Source organism: Macadamia integrifolia, chromosome 12 (genome assembly GCF_013358625.1).
Source record: "Macadamia integrifolia cultivar HAES 741 chromosome 12, SCU_Mint_v3, whole genome shotgun sequence".
Taxonomy (NCBI): Eukaryota; Viridiplantae; Streptophyta; class Magnoliopsida; order Proteales; family Proteaceae; genus Macadamia; species Macadamia integrifolia.
The window spans coordinates 16806032-16829672 of record NC_056568.1 but is presented as its reverse complement, the minus strand read 5'-3'; the positions used below and the strand labels follow the sequence as shown (position 1 = coordinate 16829672).

At 38.6% G+C, this 23641-nt stretch overlaps 1 protein-coding gene across 1 annotated transcript; it reads right to left on the bottom strand.

Annotated features, from left to right (window-relative positions):
• Positions 1–5201: 5201 nt before the first annotated feature.
• Positions 5202–18659, bottom strand: LOC122058105. The gene is made up of 5 exons (XM_042620575.1): positions 17319–18659; positions 16401–17218; positions 16227–16316; positions 6015–6839; positions 5202–5902 (listed from the first exon to the last, which is right to left on the bottom strand). The coding sequence occupies exons 1-5, from the start codon at positions 17434–17436 to the stop codon at positions 5774–5776; spliced, it is 1980 nt and encodes a 659-aa protein (XP_042476509.1). The 5' UTR covers positions 17437–18659; the 3' UTR covers positions 5202–5773.
• Between the last annotated feature and the right edge of the window lie 4982 nt (positions 18660–23641).

Below are 23641 nucleotides of genomic sequence, written 5' to 3'. Positions count from 1 at the left end.
TTGGCCATTGTATAAAATCAAGGTCGGACTGGGTTAGGCCAGGTTTATGCAGAGGCCTCAACCTTGACTCAAGGCTAGAGATTTTAATCCCTAACCCGTTTTAGGGTCAGAAATCTTAGTCTAGGTCCTATTCAGACTCAAGGTGGGTCAAAACAGATTCAGGCCAACAAGGCCAAACTTACACCCCTAATTCCAGATGTTCCAAATTCTTGTAGGAACTGCCTAAGTATGTCTTGTTGGAACATTCGAGTCTCCTTTCTTCCTGGAAGGACCCATACATACTTTACTGAAGAGTTTGCTGATCAATAGGTTAGCTGAATCCAAATAAAAATTAATTATTTGGAGAATTGTTTGGCGCTGGAGTGGTCAATGCAGACCCCAATGGGACAAGAGAGGTATATTAAAATTAAAATAACGCATGCATGGCTAACAAGATATGACATTAGTACTAGTAGTGGTGAGCATGCATGGCCATTGAGGGCTTTTAATGGAGTTTCTTCTTTTGGGGAAGAAAAAAAAAAGATATTGTCGTATGAGACTGTATTTTTACCCTTTTTTTTTGCTTTAAAATCGTTGATTTTTTGTACTTGGGTTATTCATTTTCTTCAAAGGATTATGGATGCAATCTTCACTTCATGACTTCTTTTACATAAAATAAAATCGGAAGTAACACATTAAGACCGAGTTTTTTTTCGTCCAAGGTGAAAAAAGAATCTCTTAATCCATGATATTTGACATTATTATTGGATTGAGAAAATGTTTTTCGAACGTTTGACAAATATATGGGAAAGATTTTATGATGAAATTCACTATTTTAGGAGTACAATCGACATGGCATAGCGATGTGGATGAAGAGGGACCATGGGTGAAAGAAAAAATTCCACCCCCCCCTTTTTTTTGAATAGTATATTAAAACAAACAAAAGAAAGAAAACGCAGGCAAAAAGGCAACCCAAAGGGTAGAAGCCCCTGATACAGGTAGTTAAGAACAAACATACTCAAAGGGGGATACAGTAACAATAGGGGGGGGGGGGGGGGGGGGGGGGGGGAACAAAACTAAGGGTGCTAATCGGTTCGGTTCACCTTTGTTTGACTAAAACCAAAACCGAACCATTTACTAAATGGTACACTTTCTAAAACCGGAACTATTTAAACGGTTTTGATTTCATAGTTTTAAACAGTGTCAGTTTCACAGTTTTTATCGCGGTTTAATCTATACAGTTTCTAAACGGTTAGCAATCGGTTTGCTTGTTTATTCGCATGCTTATTGAATTTTGCTTTTGTTGATAAACACTTCAATCTTGTATCAAATTAAATAAGACATTGAACGAATAAGGATTTAACTATATAATAAAAATAAATTATTGAATAGACTGTTGGACAGCCTCTATGGTCCTTAATTCTTCCCTAAACTAAACCGATCATGTTTTGTTAAAACAACCAAAAAACTAAGGAAAAGAAAATATTACATGGAAAAAGTGAGATACAAACAAATTTGTAATGAACACAACTTATCGTTAGTATTCTAAAGTTAAAGAGCATAAGGCACTGAAAACACATCAGTTTACCCCTTATTCTTAAAACGCTATACGGATTAAACGAGTCGGTTTTGACGGAGTAAACGGTTTGATTTTTATGGTGTCACTTCGGTTTGAAACCAACGGATTAAACGGTGAAAACCAAACCAACCCATTTAGCTAACTGGTCTTAAACTTGAAATCAAAACCGAACCATTTATTAAATAGTTTTTCAGTTTCGACTTGATAACTATAACCTAGGAATCTAAGGCATTAGATTCTTGTTAGTATGTCTCAATAATTTGTATAGTATTTGAAATTACTCCCTTGTCCCTCTTGAATGATGCCACCCATTGGTGCCAGTTTATTACACATGGGCAGTGTATCGATCCCTCTCCCATATATATAAGCCTTTTGTTGTCCCTTCTTGGATAAAGACTTCTGTAATTTATTTTTGAGACAGGGTTTTCTGAGCAAGCAGGGTACTCTACACCATCTCACAATGATTTTTTTAATCATTATGTTTAATTAAAAAAAATAACATAATAATTTCATTTGAGGAGGCACAGTGTACTATTAGGAACTTGGGTAAAACTCATCTTCAAAAACTAGTTGTTAAGGAGAGTGTCTGAGTACCTATAAGTCTCCACATCGGGCTACCCACTTCTGATGTGGGATTATTACTTCAGCCAACCGCATGAAACCTCAACAATCTCCTCCTCCATGTATGAGCCTGAGATCTTCCCATCTCCCTCTCAATATCGAAGCCACCCATATCTTCTCCGATTTCATCCTCAGAGATACATCGGGTTTCCACACCCTGCCTCTGCTAAACCTTAGCTCTGATACCACTTGTTAGGGACTTGAGTAGAACTCATCATCAAAAGTTAGCCGTTAAAGAGAGTGTACCCCAGTACCTATAAGTCTCTACATTGGGCTATTTACTTACAATGTGGGGTTATTACTTCAACCAATCGCATGGAACCCCAACATGTACGCCGAAGACTCTCTCAAAAAGTCTTTTTCCTATATTTTTATTATTTTTTAACGGTCCCTTTTTTTTTCAGAACTAAAATGAGGAAATGAACTCTCCCTAATCACATGGCCTTGCGCCCAAACACAGAGGGAAATGAAATGACACCCCTAAAGGCCAAGGTGCTCCCCCTCATTGGCCCTCGTGCTACGCAACCAAGGAACATTCTTTTTCCCATTAAAAACTATCTTTAAAAAATGTTCCCACTAAACCTTAACCTAATTATTTGGGGTTGGCCCAAAGCTTTCTGCTATCACATTCCACTCTCTATATCAACAAAGCCTTAACCTAACTATATGGAGTTAGTAAAAAATTCCACTATATGTATGATTGTTCCATTGTGTTAAAAGAAAACAAGAATACCTCTCTATTAAAAAACTTAAGGGTGATTAGTGAGCATCACCCACCACCATCTGAATCATTTTTATCCACAGGGTTTTTCCATTGCAAGTGCCACCAGTCCATTTGCAATAAGGGCTATTGTTAGGTAAGCTATGTAAAATAGTAACAGAAGAGGACCAAAATACCTTCTTTAATTTTTAATTTTTAATTTTTTAATTTTTAATTTTTAATTTTTAATTTTTAGTTTTATTATTAGTATTTTTTTTTTTTTTGTAGGTAACCCCAAGGAGAGTTAAACTTACGACTACTTAAATTCATGTATGTAGTGGTCGTTGTTAGCTGAGCTACTACCAAAAATCCATTGTTATAGTTATTATGCATTGGGAAAAATGAACGCTCCTTGGTCAAGTGGCCCCTACACCTAGACACAAAGGGCAGCAAGATGATGCTCCCACTGCTATGAAACCCAAAAGGCCCACCTCTAGTATATACCCATATGCACCCCCCTACGTTATCATAAGAGCCACACAACTAGGGAGCGTTCTATTCCCCGAAGCATTGTTAGAACTACCATTTTTTAATTCATTTATCAGTGTCAAATTGGCTGGAATTGATCTCAAATACCCTAGAATTGGCTCTTCAAATCTGAAGCCTAGCAATCCATCCCAAAAATCCTAAAATCGGCCGCTCTGAAACATCTTAAATGGTTTTTTAGCATAAATAAAAGTTTATTCTTAGAGTTCCCTACATTTTTTTTTTTTTGGGGTAAAGCTTTTGTACACAATGGGTGGTATATTTTTTGTTGAAACATTTAATGAATTTTTAAGTACAGTTGAGTGGCTTGATTGACTATTGACTGGCCCCCACATCATAGGCTCGATAATTTGCGCGGGACACTGACTAGTATAACAGCCTTTCTAGTCTCGAAATAGGTTGTCGCCTCAGGAAAGAGTGATGAATATCACTTTAACTATAGAACCAACTGGCTTGTTCACCTCGAATCAAAAACTATGTTCAACCAGAATTGCGAGATAGGAAGGAATAACCAATCAATAGGAGAGCATATCGAATCTCAAAAGCCAGAAAAACTACTGTCCTCTCAGCCCGAGTAGAGGCTGCTCTCTCAGTCTGACCTATGGAGAAATGCTTTGTTATACACCATTGCGGCATTTGTGTATGGGATAAGACTCACTTGAGGTGAGTTGAGCCTTTTTTTTTTTGGGGGTAAACAACTTATCTATAGATTAGAAGGCCCAAGCCGCATCAAAAGTTTATACAAAGTGAAGTGTATTGCATAATCGACTTGGTCCTTAAAGAACCTAGAGTAACATTCAGATGCAAAATATATTGAATTCCTAACAACATCCTCAGGTGCCAGACAATTCTAACCTTAAGACCACAAAGCCTTAGCCAATGTGAGAAGGGACTCTCAGATCCATGGGTCAGTCCATGGTTTAATTGTGTGACCATGACCCACACGGATTAAGAGACCTTTGATGAGGAGGTCTCGAACTTTGTAGATAGATTTTCAACTCCATGACGCATCTTTAGGGCAAGGAGGCATGAAGAAAGTCACTGTTGGGAAAATACTTAGCTTGCCTGAATTGGCCCCAAAGAAAAGTGAAAGGGTAGAGATGGTCCCAAGCCTTTTTAGTGAGAAGAGAATTTAAGATTCAAGCTTCTTAATTTTTTAGGCTTGCAAATATTAGCAAAGCTGGTGATCTTGACACAAAACATGATTTTGTCTACCAGGGTAGAGTTAAAACCGTATGCCAAATAGAGATTGATGAAAAAAAGTCCACTCAAAGCGATCATAAGCCTTGCTCATATCCAGTTTGATAGACATGTAACTATACTTCCTTTTTCTTTTCATATGAAGAAAATGCAAAATTTCCTCTTAAGATTACTATTTGGGGGAGAACATTTTCTTCATTGATTTACCCTTGTGATCATGGAATGAATTTTGTCCTCTTCTAAGAACATCAAAATCCACACAAGGCTTTAGAATTTAACCTCCATTTATTTCAATATAATTTTATAAACTAAAAAAATCACTTTTTTTATTTTTATAAAATTTAGGAAGAAAAATCCCCTTCCAATCATTAGAGTGATGCTTTTTCATCCCCTATCACATTACAATCTTTTTCCTCTCTAACCATGTAGACCACCCAATCATCAATAGGCTTTCTATAATCCAATTCCCCTTCCAAAAGGAATGCATCATCCCACAGGTACAGAACTATTGGATTACAAAAAAGAAACCAAGATTGTTCCTACTTATTATATAAACTGAGGCAAACATATTAACCATTGAAATCAAAATTTTCTATTGCCTTGTTATTCCTGAGAGATTAGTATGTTTGACAGATATCAACAAGAACCAAAAAAGAAAAAAAAAAAGAACATTTTTTTACTTTTGCTTCAATTGACTAAAATTACCATAAGCTTTTTTCCTTCACTGGGGCCTCCCCAAAAAAAAGGTTAAAATGGAAAGAAAGAAAAAAAGATTTCCCCAATTTTCCTCCGAGAACAAAATCCCTATCCTACTGGCCTCTTCTCACCCATAAAAAACATCTGAACACCCTAATCTTGGCAGGCACAACACAGCACAACACATCACAAAGACTTCCTCAACGAAGGAAACATATGTAACTTATTGCACTTTCCACTTTCTCTTTGCAAAATGGCCAGGTAGAAAAATCCCACCTAATACCCCTCTCCCATTCTCTTCTTTTGATGTTTCTTCAGCTTCTCGGCTTTCCACCTTAATATTAATAAAAAAGCTGTAAAGAAAAAGAACGAAAGAACGAACCCTCTGCCAGCAAAACATCCAAAATTAAACTTGTCTCTGCTAGTATGCGAAGAGACCAGTCACTCATGATTCATGATTCAGCATCTGATGAGCTCAATCCAGGGGAGGCACCTTCCAAACTGCCCACATGAGACTCCAGCTTTGGTTGCTGCTGCTGTAAGCCCCGGCATAGTTTTGAGGACGGCCTCAATTTCATATACTGTACAACATGCCAATGAAAATACTCAAAACACAAAAATCTGACATTTAGTAAATAAAAAATATTCATGTATAGATCGAAAAGATTAATTGACAGAATGCCTGTCATTTACCTCTTTGTAGAAAGCACTTATCTCCTCCTCTGTAAGACCTTCCTCCTCTCCTGAATTTTCCTCCCATCCAAGAGAACGCAGAAATGCAGCCTCTTCCTCATCTGGATAAACAACTTCATCAGGACCAGAATGTTTGTCTCCATTTTTAGAAGATCTGTGAGACTCGTCAGAAACACCACCATTATTGGTCAAGTCTCCACCATTCTCAGATGACCACTCCAGAGCAGAGGGATCTGATGAAGGCGCATCACTACACTGAGGGCTAACTGGAGTATTAGCAGTCTCTGTGACCCGATCACATGACTTCTCTAAGATGGATGATGGAACAGAAGGGCTCGGATCTAGGACAACTGAAGAATGGTTCGTCGAAGTTTTTTTCCTCATGAGATTGAAGAAATCATTTCGGCTCTGTGCTTGGGATGTTGGTCTCTTCTCCACAGTGGGTCCATGAATAACAGACAGAGCAGATGCCTTGCGCTCAGCAGTGCCAAGTTTTGGGTTGATGGGACTCCTCGATGGAGAAGCAAATGCAGCTGATGGAACAACAGCAAGTGGATTATTCGCTACTCTGCTGGCCTTAGTTGGACTCGAGCCATCCTTGGCAGTAGGTGAGACACCATTCTTCTCTCGTGGTGCTTTGAGTACAAGAAGTTTTCCACCATGAGATGTTTTTGGAACATCAGATCTCACAGCCCCACCACGTATAGAGTGATTAACAAGCTGTGGAGATGGGGCCTGCTGCTGCCCACTCTTTGTACCCATACTCGACTCCCCAGTCCTTGCTGTTGATGTTTTGGGTTTTGGTTTCTCTGAAGGACTGAGTACCTGAAAAAGAAACTACATCAGTTCTTATTTGCAGTAAAACATACGACTTGATTCAACGACAAAAGCCAAACAAGCCAAATTCAAACCCAGGACAACAATGAAATAGAATACAAACAAAAGGAAGGAAACAATAAATGACAGTATAATGTACTGAACGATCAACTTTCTTGCTGATTGATCGACGTCAGCGTAAGTATCAACAAACAAACAATGACAGCCATATGGACACTCAATTAATTAATTGGTGCTGTTTGATTAATTTGCCCAATCAAAACATATAGCATTGGCAAGTCATTTTTCAACTTATGATGGCTGATACAGGGCATTGGCTACTCATCAAGAATCTCTTAACACATGGAAAAGAGGGGGGGGGGGGGAGGAAAAAAGGGAAAAGAGGATTTACAATAGAAGTACAGAGAGGGGAAGGTTATAAAGAGGAAAAAAAAACTTAAACGTCTGAAGATCTTAGCAGTAGGAATAGCATTTTCAAACTTCTCTCTAGGATATTGCTCACTATTCTCTCGTTGAATATCAAATTCCATCGAAGCCACTTGCTCAAGCCAACAGTAATCAAGCCAACCTCAATCCAATAGTTAATTGAGTGACCCTTTTAGGCCCTGTTTGTTTGATGGATAAAAGTGGAAAGGGTAAAAAGGATGGGAACTTGTACTTGTTTCCCACAAACTACCATAAATATGAGTGTTTGTATAAGTGTGGTGGGAAACTTACCAGACAAGGTCATTTAATGCAACAATTGCTGATAGTGGCACTTAACTTTTCCCACCCCAATCACTTCCAAAGTGACTTCATGGAAAAGTTGTTTTGTCTCTTTCTTCTCGTCCCCCTATTTCCTATTTTCCAATATAATTCCTCCCCACTTGCATTTCCTCTCTTTCCCATAGAATCCCACCCCACTAAAAGTTACATATTCCATTATCTTTCCTTTCCTTCCCTTTCCTTGTCAACCCAACCCACAACATGTGGAACCCACCCTTACAAGTTTCCCACCCCTATTTATCCGTCAAACAAACGGGGCCTTAATGATACTAGTTAAGTAGTCTAGCTTTACAAAACCAAAACCTGGTTGAGCATACATATGGCATAACTAAATAAAATGGCTCAGTTGCAATAAATAATTTGAATTTTGATGGTGAATATCTTCGCAAAGTTAAGGCAAAAATATTTCTAAGCCAACCAACAATTCTGCTGGTAATGCATAATGTGATTGTGGTGGCTAAAATCCATATAATAATGAAACAGCAAATGAAATGGTAAGGCAGGCATACAAACAAATGTACTATTTCTCGACAAAAAACGTCAGTTCTTTCCAAACTATTTTAGTGCATTGGAAACAAAGGCACAGGATATCAATTCCAACAACCATAGATTCCATGTTAAAGGAGTAGAGTTTAAACAAGTAATGACACCTAAATCGCCAGAAAACAAGGTCTGAAATCAGTTTAATTGCATTTTACAGATGTTGCAAATCTAGACCTGCTGTTCAAATGCAAGACCATAAAGAGATTAAGCTAAAAGGGGACAAGTATTTGTTTGGGGATTAGGTCCAGAAAGAAAATTTCCCTAAATATTCCGTTGAAAAAAGGAGCCCCTATCCTAGAAAATCAAAATCCGAGCAAATGGAAACTTCTCCAAGAGATTCATAGTCATATTTCCTTCTAAGCCTAAAATCCCATCTCAACCCACAGGGGTGGAGATAAGAAGGGGATATATGATAATAAGAAGCACAGTCGTGAATTTACACTTCCCTTGCCAACAAACCATAAAAGGTAAATCTCACACTGAGATAGTCTCCCACAAGAAATACACCGAGAATCTGAACCAATCTTCTGCGCCCACCTCATATTTGAGAAAATGAAAGAACTATTGACAAGTGTGAACAGAACAAGCCCTCTTTCTCCCTAAAGCTGCAAATTGTGGCCCCAAATAATGAGATGGACCCTTCCAGCAACTCACAGGTCCCCCTATAAAAGGATTTTGAAATTCTCTAGGGTTTCAATAATTCCTTTTTTGAGGGATGAACAGAAAGACAGATGGATAGGTTAGCAAGAGCAGACAATATAGGGTTACCCTAAGGCCTCTAGATTCCAATCCACAATCCCACGAACCAAACGGCCAGAGATTTAGTTTTAAATCTCTTTAACAGGAACCAGCGATGGTTGCAAGTTCAGGTATGAACTTCAAGGAATATCTCACAGTAGAGGTTGATTTGGGGGTTAAGAATCTGGGTGTTAGGCGGCCCTAGGGTGGTGATATTAACCATAAAGTCTGAAAAAGAAAGGAATCGTGAAGGAGGAGATAGAATCAAAATAGCTGGACTGCTACTACCATCCTGAAACAGGGCAAGGTAAAGGTTATAGGAATCAAACCACAAACAGAGGCAGATGATCACACAACTGCAACAGCAACTGCCACCATGTCTTATCCAATCCATGCAGAATATTATGATTGCTTAACATGAATATTCAAAGACTTGTAACAGAAGCAAACCTACTCAGACACAAACACTGAGTAGATTTTGAATCAGACTCTCACACTCTACCTATGACTCTATTAACATGAATAAAATAGAAGTAAAAAATTACAGGAAAAAAACTCCTAATTACCCAGCATGTAACTGCATTATCAAGCCTGTTGCTTGATTGTAATGACAAATTCTGTTTCTACTGGCATAACTCAATTCCGTAGTCAAACTAGTTAAGTCAGCTACACAAATCATATTCTAGACTCCATGTAAGACCACATACTCACAAGCACTCATTCCTTTTCTCACTTCAACCCAGGTCATCCATGGACTTCCAATTGGCCTTCAAAACCTATTGCACCATATCACTCCTGAATGATGCATTCGCAAATCTTTCTTGCATCTTGCTAAACGAGGTCAATCGCCTTTCCCTCATCCAGTCACTGAGAAATGCTTCTCCATTATTTTTTATTCTATCCATTTGAACCTTTCCACTCATGAATCTCCCACATCTTAGTTGCACAATTAACGTTTATGGTGGAACTTTATTAACCAAAATGCAGATAAAGCTTTGCTGGTCATGTAGCTGTCTTACAAACTTACAGAATACTCCAAATGTTCCTCTCCACCACACACAACATTTCATGGGCAACAATCTCCCTTGAATCTGTCCCCATCTAATTATGATTTAGCCAGAATAACAAAAATGGTAGTCTAGGGTACCACTTTCCATCAGTATCAACTATCAACCAGTCCCTTCATTTTACTAACCATAGGGTTTTTCATCCACCATCCAGTCAACAAAAATCAAAAATACGATTAAAGAAAGGCAATCAATCCATAACAAGGGTCTGAGTTCGATAAAGTATCTTAGAAAGTCAGGACTAGTGTCAATAAAATATTTCAAACGTATTTCAAACGTAATGGATAATTATTACACAATCATTGAGTTCAAAAAACATAAAATAGAGTCAGTAATCCCAGATAAAACATTTATTTGTTGTTTATGAAGCCATCTTCATGTAGAATCCAACTACTATGCTGACAGCTAGAAGCTCAATGCCCACCTCCTAAGCAATTTAAGGCAAATACAAAAACCAGCTTCACACCCCCCCCCCAAAAAAAAAAAGGGTTCAATGTGTGAGAGAAATATTTGACCAATCGAGAAGCACTACCTTAACACGAGTTCCATAAACCTAAAGACCAGTAAGAATGCTATTATTTTGTTAAAGAATGCTCACACAGTTAATACATTATTTTAGAAGTCATATCATCTAGGCATGGGATCTACCATTAGTTTGCAAAGATCAAAATATCAAAAACAGGCCCTAGGATGCCTTTTTCCCTGCTCCCTTAATTGTCCCAGTCTAGCATAAAACTTGCAGTAAAGAATAATTCCCCCAACCCAAAAGCCAGAGCATCTTCATTCAGCCTTAAATATATATGGGAAAAAGAACCATGCCAGTCTGGCGCAGGAAACACCCAGACCGGTGCGAGAGCAAAAAGACCAGGGTGCCCCCCCCATTGTGTGTTCTGATTATGCTCCTGCGCACCTTCCCATTGGCCTGCTGGTCTGGCATTTCTTGCCAGACCGGCAGAGTTCTATCACCCTATATGTGTGTGTGTATGTGTGTGTGTGTGTGTGCGCGTGTCTTAGAGAGAGAGAGAGAGAGAGAGAGAGAAGAAGAAGAAGAAGAAGAAGAAGAAATTTGGAAATAAAATAACAACGTCAATTGGAAAATCTTCAATAGGAAAGCAAGGAAGTGTCACACAAATCACAAGCCCGCATACTAAAGTATGTACAAGGAGAAAAGTAGAGAAGAGAAACAAAACAAGATAAGCAACAACTTACATAGGGTTTAGTTCAAGCTACTTACCTAGGGTTTGGTTCAAGCTAGTTAGAACAAAATATGAAAGTAGAAGGAAAACCAATTTCAATTCAATAAAATAATAAAAGCTACTGCATAGTTTGGAGACCCTCCTTTACATTCTATAGACTACGGACTACAATGCTATAAAAGATAGGAACTTCACTAATTGATGCAGTAAAGAGTCTCAAGACTGCCCAATAGGGCCCAGGAAGACCTTACTTTGTTCCATGGATGGTTTCTATGGGCTGGTTAACTTTGGGCTATGTATCATATCGGGCTTTGATATAAGCCCATAAAGTGGGGGTGTAGTACACAAGATCAATAGTTAAAGTTGTTTTAGTTAAATGAGGATACACGGTTTTTTTTTTTTGGGGGGGGGGGTGTTTTGGGTAAATAAAACTTGACAGTTCAATAGTGTCAGATTTGAGTTTTTTATTCAGATTACGAGAGTGATTAGGAGTTTACAACATGAATTTTAGGAATTTGAAAGAGCATATATATGGGAAGAGGACCTATACACTAGAAGGATATAAAGGAATCTAATATGCTAGCACCTATTGACCATTGGATAAGGCAGAGCAGCGTCTCTCTCACTGCAGTTACATCTCTCTCTGTCCATTGCCACTGCACCTTGGCAACCACAGCCTTCTATCCATCACTCACCAACGCCACAGCATCTCATTCTCAACACTGCTGAGAAAGGCAGGGGGTTGCCAGGACCGAGGAGATCACCGAGCATTCCACCATCCCTTCTCATCATCTCTCCTTATTTCCCTTTTGATGCCGCCGACAATAGTCAATGGCTACCCTCTCTGTCTCAGTAGCTCACCGCCTTTAAACCCCCCCATTTCCTCTTGAAATCTCAAGAAGTCTCTCTCCCTTCATTTCACTTTGAATTTCTATCTCAAAATTTGGCAGTAACAAAAGCAATTTCACAAAAAGTAGCTTCAGAATTGAACAGTGTAGAGCCGCTAAGCAGCAGAGCGGTTCTTCGGTGAAGAAGCATCAACAAGTGCTGCATAAGAAGAAGGCTGGTGCTCCTAAGACAGTGGCTGTGGAAAATGAAGCAGACCTGGCGGCAGCCACGTTTCTTCCAATTTGGGCACTCTCACAATCATATCAACCCATGCCGCTTCCAAAACCTCCCGCTGAGTTTGTGCTGGATGTTCATGGAAAGGTGCTTAAGGCTCCATTCAAGCGAATCACAACCATTACTGGTAGATTTCTTATGGTTGGGGGATCGAGGAGCTTTCACAATTAACTGTAACATATTCATGTACATGAATTCCAAACAAGCAATTTGTGAGAAAGAGATTGAATCGTCCATTCATACATTGTTCTATTGTGAACATGCCAAGGTCAACATGGTTTTGACGTCCCCCAAAACGAAGAGAATATGATTTCATAGGTCAGAATGTCAGACCTCTCTCTCTCTCTCTCTCTCTCTCTCTCTCTCTCTCTCTCTGTTTTTCTTTTTCTTCCTCTTCCTACTGGCAGGTTTTCTCTTGTTAATATTCTCTTTCTTCTAACTTGTAAATTACTTCACCAGGTGTCTCTTTCCTTTATTCATTCTACTCATCTTTCTCATTCTACTTATTCTCCTTCTAGTTCTGCTAGTCCTGGTTTCTTCTAATTTCTTCTCTCTATTCACTGAATTCTTGTTATGCTTATATACCTCCTAAAACTGAATTATATCTTTCAAATCTGGTTGATAGAGATCAGTTAACCTTAATATTAACCTGTTTATCAATTCTGACATCAGATTCTGCTGAGATTTCTCAGTTCTTGAATTTAGCTTGAAACTAAAGCAGCCTAGAATCATCCATAAATTGATGTAGGAGAAGCCTATCGATTGGGATCTAAAACAGATATCGTGGGGGCCAAGGATAGCTATCGATCTTCCTTATGTGGGTAGATATCTAGTCAGTATAAATAAGGAGATATCGATTCTACCCAGCTATCGAATTCGTCCAGCAGCATAATTGGAAGAAATATTAGCTATCGGCCAGCCTGTCCATATTTATTTAGAGATTTCAAGCAGTTTAAGGAGATTAATTTCCAGAATATTCAAATGAGCCCATGGCCAATATGTGGAGAAGAGTACAGAAGAATTGACAGCTCAAATTAGTGCTAAATTTTAGGGAAGTTTACACCTTGCATGGGGGATTTCATTGGCTAAAAGTTAGTTCCCATTTCATAGGCTTCTTTAGGTATTTAGTAGTTTTTATTCCTAGAAGTCTTTCTATTCCAGTTAACTAGATGTATTTGATTTGATTTGTAATGAGTTTCCAATTAGGATAATGTCCAGTTGTAAGAGAGTTAGTTTCCACGCAAGGAAGGATCCAATTGCTGTAATCAATTAATTATTATAAATAAGGGACAGTAGCTGCTGGATTTCACTACCCAACACGATTTTTTTTTTTTTGGGTGGGGGGTGGGGGAGACAAACATAGCTTTGTGAGAGAGTATGGTGAGATGCCATTGGTGAGACACCAAAGCTAGGGTGAGAGGCCGTGGCTGAGAGACCCAAGTCAGAGAGGAACTACCCTGTATCCTTCTTCTCTTCTTCTATATCATCTTTGATTTTGTTTCTATTTTATTTCCATTGCAACTGAGGCTTATTGAGAACACCTGAGATTCTACTGTAGGTTAAGGGTACCAGTGCCCTATTCCTACATTATAGATTCTCAGCTGAATCTCAAGATTCTTTTACTAGTTGATAGGCCTAATAGAACTGCAAACTCAACCAGACTTTCAGGCTAATCAGGCACTAGGTCTGAGAGTTATCTAAATTCTCCCAATTACAATCAATTCTGTCCATGTTTTTTCCATCCTATTGATTCTAAATGATCAAAGTATAATTGTAACTCTTGTTTCTAGATTCTTTATAGAACCCCGAACTGAATTTTACTAACAAATTCCTCGACACATGTTAACTGCCTCTATGAACAAAATAGGATTCCTCTAGACCAACTGAGTTCCCCATAGACATAAACTTCCTCCATGAACAAAATAGAATTCTTCCAGACCTTCTAACCTCTCTAACATAAACTCTAACACTACTTTCTACTTTTCAGACTATTTTGACTCGACTACAAAAAGAAGCAATTCCCACAAATCCTCCAAAAAATATTGTAAAAATCCCAACCAACTAAGCTTCCAAAAATAGAAACCCTATCAGCACCCCGCAGTAAATTAGCAATAATTTCCCCAAAAAAGGTCCAAGTGCAATATCTTGATTTCAATGGGAAGCTAATTGAATAAGCTAGCAAACAGCACCAAAATTTTGACCAAAGGAAACGCTTTGAACCATTGAAATAGCCCCTAGTCATAGAAAGTACACAAAACACAACTCAAAACTCAAAATAAAATAGGACATGAAATCAATAAATATAAGAACCCTTTGAGTTGATATGAACATCCCAAAGGAGGAACATAACTGTTTTTAAGCTTGAAATGCACTTCATCAAAATCTTACAACCAATACTTTACATCTTCTTACACAATAACATAAAATTTCTCAAACATGTTTACCCTGTACAGACAACCAGATATTGCCACACTGGGAGAACCAACAACTCTTAAGGCAACAAAAGGAAGACTTCTCATCAATAAAAAATAGAGTTTAAATAATTATAGTCAAAGAAAAACCAGAATGGCTGGAAATCAACAGAATAGACATCAGAAAGTAAACATTAATTCCCAAAAAACATAATAAAGAGTCAAGAAAGATTGAAATATGATCAAGATGGCTAAAACTGGAAAGGGGAGGGGAATCAGGTGAATGCAAAAACTAGCAAGCTTTCATGTTTTAAATTGCTTATTTATTATATAAAAGACATGCTGCCTCTGGTCTCGTAAATAGAAGAAAGTGTAGTGCAAAAGCTCATAAGCACCATCAAAGTTGTCCAAGGAAACAAATGACAAAAAAAATCCAGACAACAAATTAATAATCAAGGATTTTCAGTCCAACACATCCCTCTCCCCCCCCCCCCCAAACAAAAGAAAAAAAAATCAGCCATTGAATCAATTGTCATTTCAACACGAAAAGGTTACTTATATTGTACAAACCACCAATTTTGATTATTATTTTGGGATAATATTCCCTGTCCGGCAGCATAGCGTATGCTTGCGCCTCCTAGTGTCTATCTCTCCACCCTCCTATGAAACATGTCTGCCCCTATTATGGGAGGGGGGAAAGAGAGAGAGAAGGGAGGCGCTAGCGTACGCTACATAGCCAGACGGGGAACTCAATCCCTATAATTTTTTATGTCACAATCCCTTACTCTATAGGTTTTTCATAGCATATTTATTGATGTGAAGGGAAGGGAAGTGAAATCAGTTTTTTTTTTTTTTTTTTTTTAAAGGTAAAAGGAAATGCATGATGCCAGCACGCAGATTTCTTAATATTCTCTCTCACAATCCACCATGGGACCGACCCACACTTACTCAATTCATTAAATACCCTCCACTATTGTACGATTCATCACCCACGACACCTATTGGTGAGAAACTGCATGCTGGCATTGTGGGGAACCTCTCCCTCTAAAAAAATGAGAACTTTTGTAATAATGATATTGTAACTACCTTAAACTCTTACTAAATATGATAATCATACTTTTCGAATGGAATGTTTATTTCCTTCTTAAAACCAACAAATTTGGTTGCAAATTGTGGTAAACAGATTTGGAATGTTCTAGAGTTAGTTACACAATCATGTTAGGCAAGGATTACAAAAGGTTCCATTTTAGCTTTTATTTGATTTCACGTCCCTTCCCTTTACTTCCTTTGCAACCCGACTGAGCCTAAATGAAAGCAACAAATAAACAACATGAAACTCAGCCTTCTACTATTTCTAATTTTCCAGCATTGTATGTCTACCTTTTTTCTTTTTTCCTTTATCTCCCTTTTTTTTTTTCTTTTTTCTTTTTTTTTCTTTTTTTTTTTGGGGAGGGAGGGGGAGGGGGAGGGGGAGGTGGGGTTGGGTTTCTGGTAAGCGGTAATGTAACATAAAAAGCAGGAAATAGCTCTTACCGAAACTTTAGGCATTGAAGGTGTCATAGGAATTAACTGCCTTGATTGTTTAATGGCAAGCTCCTCAAGCCTTTGCGTCTCAACAGATAACTAAAATACAGAAGAAAAGGACACCATTACCAATTGAGCCACATGAGATATCCAACAGAATAACAGAAGCAACAGCACAGTTACCTGGGGAGCAGTACGAGCTCGTGAAGGAGCTTGTGCCAATGTTTCAGCCATGTTGAGACCAGTTGATGCACTTGATACCACAGAAGATGAAGTTGCAAGCACACTTTGTTGAACTGATGAGAGTCCCATGCTATTGCTTCCAATGATAACAGGCACCTCTGCTAATGCTGAGGTCCAACCATCACCTCCAATCACAGCTGAAGTACCTATTGGCAAGCTCTGAACAGCTGTGCTCAAACCAGGGGAGGAGACCCTTCCTATATCAGGTCCTGCTTGTCTTTCTTCGGCTCCAAGGGACGGAAAATCCCTTTCAAATGCAGCCTTGTGAATGCTGCTAACAATAGTGGCCCCACCTAGCAAGCCATTGCTGTTGCTGTGATTGTTACTGTTGCTGTTGCCATTGTTAGGGTCAGCTCCTACTCTTCTTGGCCAGCCCTCGCCTCGTTTTCCTGATATTGACTGTTTTCCCGATATTGACTGTGAACGCCTTAACGTATCCTTCTCAATCCTACTTGTAAGGATGTTTCCTAAAGGATCAAAACAATCTCGGTCCCTGTAATCCCCCAACACTGACCTATCTTTATCATGGAAGTCAAGGAGATCCTTCTCCCAGTCCCTGTCACGGTGGCTCCTCGCAAAACCACTGTAAGACCGTGAGTAGGAAGATGTGTCCTTATCATGTATAGAGCCATTACTACTTGAACTCCTACGAAAATAGTTAGAAGAGGACCGATCCAAAAAAGTCGAACGAGAAGGTTCGTATTCAACACCGCTCACTGAAGATCTGTTTCTCGGGTGAAGTGTTACACTAGGATCATCTACAACAATGAAACATTCGTTCAAATTAAATCTACCTAGATATAAACTACAACTTCTGAAATAAAAATGGTGAAGAAGCATTAAGAGAACAAATAGTACCTGATTGCAGGGAAGAAGATGAAAGATGGTGGGCTGTGTTGCTACTCCCAGTTAAACTTCCAGTATTCTTCAACCATTCTGGAACTAATGTAGGCTCACTTCTTTCCATAACGGACATTGAACATGATCAGAGACAATTTAAAAGGGAAAACCCAGTATGATATGCCTTCACAATTTAATCCAGCCTAAACATTACCCAGAAGACGAAGCTCGTTTCAGTTGCACCCAACACAACAAATATCAGTCATTATTCTCGTTAATCGATTCAAAGACAATTCTGAAACCTCACTCCAGTCTAAATCCACTTAATAGAGATTGAAAGGGAATAAAAAAAAAATTAATCCAGAGGCTCCTGTACAAGACTGTGACACTCCAAGCACCAGTTGAACAATCAACATATGCCCCAAAGTTATATCTAGGGTTTCTTCTCTTTGTACAATATAATTGAATTCCCGAATCAAAAAAGTAATTATGTTTACGTGCTCACAATGACATCATAGGGAAAGCAATGACAATGGCAACAAGGAAGAAATATTACTCAGGACCGTAAGGGCTTCTTAACACCTCCATCTTCGTGAAGAGATGGATTTGCAGTCTCCAATAAAAACATTCACAAGACCCTCATCATTGCAATGGATCAAATCGAAACTACCACAGACAAAATCCTACCCTTTAGCTAACAATGAAGAAAACAAAACGCCACTGGGCCAACAATTCAAACCCATTAAAGTAAACTCAGGGAAACATCAAACCCTAGAATCAGAAAAACGCTAGACACAAATAATATGATCACGAAAAGAATCTTATAAGTCGAAAAATATGGAAAATTCAATGGAAGCCTACCAGAGGGAGTCTAGAAACTAGGGTCGAACAGAACGGAACAGAACAGAAAATCAGAGGAAAAGACCAGAAGACAAAAGGGTTTGAAGCATAGATTGAAACGAACTAACCCTTTTTTGTCTCATAAAAATTGATGAACAGACGAACGAAGTTTGTTTGAACGCCCGCAATCCTAACCGCAGGATCCAAGCACAGAAACCCTAACCGTTCGATTAACCGCCAAGTATTTTCCAATGCTGAGTAGTAGGTTTCAGAGAGAATTCCAAAAACGAGAGGATTAGACGAAGAATTTGAAACCCAAAAGGACAGTTTCCAGAAGAGAAGGAGAGAGAGTAGCGATTATAATTGGAGACTGAGAAGCGAACCCTTTATGCGTGTGTAGTGACCGATTAGAGAGAGAGAGAGAGAGAGAGAGAGGGAGAACACGAACGCCGCCGATGAGGGAAGAAGGAGAAGGAGTGAGGGTTTTATCCGAGAGAGATTGGGAGAGAGAGAGAGAGAGAGAGAAGGTCTTGAATTGTATCAGTTTATTTTGTTTGGTTTGCTAAAACAAAACGTATGAAGAGAGAGAAGCCTCTTTGTTTTTGTTTCTCTCTCTACTACTAATAAAAACCCTTTTTGGTTTGGTTTTCCTTTCCTTTTCCTTTTCCCTTTATAACTGTAATGAGTTCACCTTCAAAAATCTCTCCTCCATACACAACGACCTTGCCTGACTCTCTCACATGCCATAGGAGTTCATGGACAATATTTTATGTGTATGATCTTTGTGGGGTCTATGTTTATGAAATTAGAGAAATTTGGAAATTGGAATCCCTAACTACTAATGGCCATTGCCTTTACTCTCCCTATCCAAAAATCTGTATCCCACAAGGGTTCATGGCCCCCATGCTATTGTGGGGCCAATGAGAGGTGCCCATGGGCTTTAACATATGTGAGTTTTTTAAATTTTATAGGGGTGGGGAAATCATTTCGTTCTCCTCTGTGTTTAGGAATAAGGTCCGTGCGACATGAGCGCTTATTTCCTCATATACATAAAAAAAAATATATCTAATAAATATGTATCATTAGAGTTTTTCCTAAATTGGGAAACATCTTAAAATACATACAAAAAAAAAAAAAAAGGATTCCATAATGAAAATTTATTGTTTACCTAATTTTCATGTATGTTGGATGCAAGACAAAAATTATAGTCAATATCCTCCTTTTAATATATTTTTGTCCTAGGCAATGTGAAATGTCTAAAATATCCAAAATTATACACTCCAAGTCGATAACTTGTTGAACTTTATCCATAAGGGAGAGGATTCCCCAAGCCATTAGAGTTGGGAGGCAATCTCCCATGTCACCCCACACTAATGGCAGAGCAAAGAATAACATCATCTACATACAGTCCCCATGATTAGGGGAGGAGAGAGAAAACAATTAAAAAAAATTATATGAGTATAGTACATTCTCTATGTAAGGAACTTTTTTTCTCTTTACGTATCAAAGGATTTTCTTATTGACACTCCTAAAGGTGTCAGATAATTTGTAATTTACTATTTTTCCCATTTTAACATAACACATCTTTTTTCCAATGAGGGTAAGAGTATCATTTCGCATGTGCACTAAAAAATGTGCATAATAATAAAACATTTTAATAATGACATAATGGTATATCATTTTTAACCTATTTTTGTAAACTACCTCAAGGATTTTTGGGAATAAAACAAGGGATAATTTTAGAGAAGGTTTCCATGTTTTAAACACACCTATAGATGTGTCATGCAGACACACCCATATATAAATAATCCAATAAATACATGAACAAATAAGAGTTTTAATTTATTTTGGGTATTTTCAACACATTGATGGTTTGGGAAACTTTTTCCATTCTACATATTCTAATAACTAAAATACCTTCAGAAGGTATCACAAAATGGATTATTACTTTTTAGGGAGTGGATTCCCTAAAAGGAAGCGTGGCTCCGCACCAGCATGGGTACCAATGGGAGCACACACGAAAAACATAAAAATAATGGTAGGATTTTTGTTTTCATGGGAGGCGGTGTGATCATTTTATCCGTCCTTGTGATTGTGTATAAGAGTCATGTTGTCTTATAGGCTTTTTTTTTCCCTTATTTTTTATTATAAATGAGGGGATTAATGGTTATAAAGGTTGGACCTTAGGTTTCCAGATGTCAAACTTCTATTGGTGGCTATTCAAGATATTCCCACCCCCTCCCCCTTTTCCCCTTAATCGATGGTATCTTCCATTAGATTATTAAGTAGGTGTGGATATTTTGACCATTTATTTAGTATTTAGTACTAATGTACCATATGAATGCAACTGTGGTTTCTACATCAAGTTTACTAAGGGCCCGTTTGATAACGTAACCAGAAATGTGTTTCTATGTTTTCTTGTTCTCAGAAACACAGAAACGGCATAAATACCGTTTGGTAAAAGTGTTGTGTTCTACTTGTTTCTTGAAACATAAATTGTTATAAATTTCAATTTATGCTTCAAGAAACATGAATGACGAAACAAGTTTTACTTGTTTTGCTTGTTTCTCGAAACAAAAAAGCAAAACAATTCATTCGACAAACCGACCCTTTTAAAAATCCTATGTACATATTGGGGAGCTTCATTCGAAGATCGACAGTGGCCTCCCTGTACAGCCGTTGAAGACGACCTGCAACTGCTAACCGAGATCTCTGCTCCTCCTGCGTAACCGATGACGATTGCAACGTTCTCCTCCTGCGTAACCGACGGCGGGGAGCTCCGCTCATTCGACGATCGAGATAAGCCTCCCTGTACAACGATTGAAGACGAGCTGCAGCTGCTAACCGAGAGCTCTGCTCCTCCTGCGTAATCGACGACGAAGAGCTCTGCCCCTCCTGCGGTCACCCTCTTCACAGTGAAAGGAGAAGACGCACCGCTTCTGTACGAGAATCAAGAACTCGTCGAGCCAGACGATCTCTGCTCCTAAAGCGCCGATCCCTTCTGAGATCAGTACCTCCTTCCCTCGATGCAATCGAAACCGAGAAGAAGAAGAGGAAAAGGAGATGAAATTCCTGGTTTCCTCCTCCTTTGAACGATCCGAGAATAGTATCGGTTCTCTCTCTCTCTCTCTCCTATTCTCTCTCTCCTTTCCACCCAGAAAGAACTCTCTGCTCTCGATCCATCTCTCCCTAAAATTTCTCCCCCAAAAATCAAAAGCCCTTTATCTTTTTATAGCTTTCACTCCTTCTCGAAGCTTCCTGCTGATCTACTTGCAAAGAATGAGAGAAGAAAGAGACTATTCGTTCTCTCCTCCTCCCCTCTCCTAACTGTCTTTCTCCTCTACTTGCAATGATCGAAGGAGAAACTCCTCCACTATAACCTTCTTACACGTTTCTGTTTCCAGAAACAAGAATTATCAAACACCCTTCTTATCTGTTTCTGTTTCCAGAAACAACAATTTCTGTTTCTGCCGTTTCTTGAAACAGAAATAGCAGAAGCGTTATCAAACGGGCCCTAAGTTTAACACATCTATTGTTAGACCTATGAACAATGGCCTGATATTAGAGAGGCCCACATGGACATCGAGAACCATATGGTCATGCCATACATGGATACTCTAGTAAGCCCCATCATTCTTTAAAAGAAACTAATAACTAAAGATAAAAGAGGGGCAGGTAAAGGTGGGCCTAGTCCTAGCCCAAGAGCTAGAGGGCTTGGAATAGCCCATCCAAGTAGTATGTAAGAAGACGGGGTTTATTTATTTATTGGTCAGCAAATATGGCCCTATAGGGGTACAAATTACATAGTTCAGACCAGGGGTGTCAATGGACCACCCAACCCAGCCACAGGTCGAGCTGAGATATCTCAGCTCAGGCCCAACCTGTCAGGCTTAGCCAACCTAATCTGGTCCTAATGAACTTTGATTGGGCTGGGCTTGGACAAACTAGATCAGCACAACCCAATACTATTGATTGCTTTTTTTTTTTTTTTTCATGAGTACTATTGGTTATACTTGGTTGCTTGATCTTGATACACTGCAAAGGCCAACGAATAATGTTTTCATATATATGTAGATTATGGAAAATGAAAGACTACTACATACTTTTTTCTATAAGTACCCTTTTACAATTATTAACATATTTATATTATTATATATTTGATATACAGAGTAGGGTTGGGTTGGGCTGAGACCTCAATCCAAGCCCAAGCCCAACCCAACCTTATCTCGGGCCTAAAATTCCCCACCCTAACCCACCCTTTGGGCTGAAATCTTTAGCCAGGACCTATTCGGGCTCACGATGGGCTCGGGTGGGTTCAAGCTGAACAGGCTTTTTTGACACTCCAAGGTAAGAAAACTACAGAGCTTTCTACCTAAAAAAAAAAAAGTGGCAACTACAGAGCTAAATAGGGATCATAACTACAGGAACTAGGGGATTAGAGGCGGAAAGAGAGTGGTCTTAGTGAGGACCAGACCAAAAAAGATGGCTGTACTGTTTTGGTTTGATTTCCAGTTCGGTCCAATTTTTAAAACTATGTATTTTTCATCAGAAGCAATAACATACATGGCACTATCCCTTAAATGACTAGTTCTTACTGGGGGCTTTGGCTTGATGAGCTTTCTGGTTGGATAGAGATAAGCCCACACCAGCCCTTAATTTTTGGGCTTGGGCCAATCCATAAAAAAAAAACACAGAAAATTTTAAGGTTCCGTTGATTGGACCTTGGGCTGGCCCAACCCAAGCAAAAATGTTAAATTTATGAATTGCTGCTCTTCTATATTTGGTTGGAAGAGAAATTTAAAGGGAAATAAAGCAAAATTTTCAAACTTAAAAAATAAACTTTTATGATCATTACCACAATTGTTACGGAAATCATGTGAAAGTCTAGGGGTGTCCAACGGTCAGTTCAACCCGATTTCGATCAGGCTGAATCAGTATGGGAATGAATGAGACTAAAACCAAACCATTAAGGAACTTCAATTTTTCGTTTGGTTTGATTTTTGTTTATTTCGGTTTTTCTTTATTAGGTTAATACCAGTTTAAATCAAATTGTTTTCGGGCTTAACCACAATGAAGTCTTACATTCATTACCTGTAGTGAGGAAGGATTGGATAAAAACACTTTAAATTAGTTTCTCCAAGTCAAACAAGTAAACAACCTCGAATAGGTAGAAAACTAATGTAGAAATTAATAAACAGCTACTCAATGATAAAATAACTAATATTTAAATCAAAAAATAAATCCTCCTACCAAATCACTCACTTAATTGTCGTCCAAAATAAACAAAGAGTGCATCACATCCCGATCCAGGTTTTTTCGGTCTTTTTTGATCGATTTTACTGGTTCAGGCTAGTTTTGTCACCCTAGGAAAGTCCCTCAATAAATGCGACCCTCACTTTGACAACTTCAAAAAATATGCACAATATAATCCTATAGCTGACCTTCTTGTCCAATTCTTAATTCGTGACTTTGCAAGTGACCATGAAGTACTAACGCCCATC

Excerpts from the sequence above, each read along its gene's own strand:
- LOC122058105 (XM_042620575.1), bottom strand. The coding sequence starts at position 17,436 with ATGTCCGTTATGGAAAGAAGTGAGCCTACATTAGTTCCAGAATGGTTG. Across the intron at positions 6,840-16,226 it reads CTTCAATGCCTAAAGTTTCG|GTACTCAGTCCTTCAGAGAA; the intron begins GTAAGAGCTATT and ends TTTCTTTTTCAG. Across the intron at positions 5,903-6,014 it reads TAAGTGCTTTCTACAAAGAG|TATATGAAATTGAGGCCGTC; the intron begins GTAAATGACAGG and ends CATGTTGTACAG.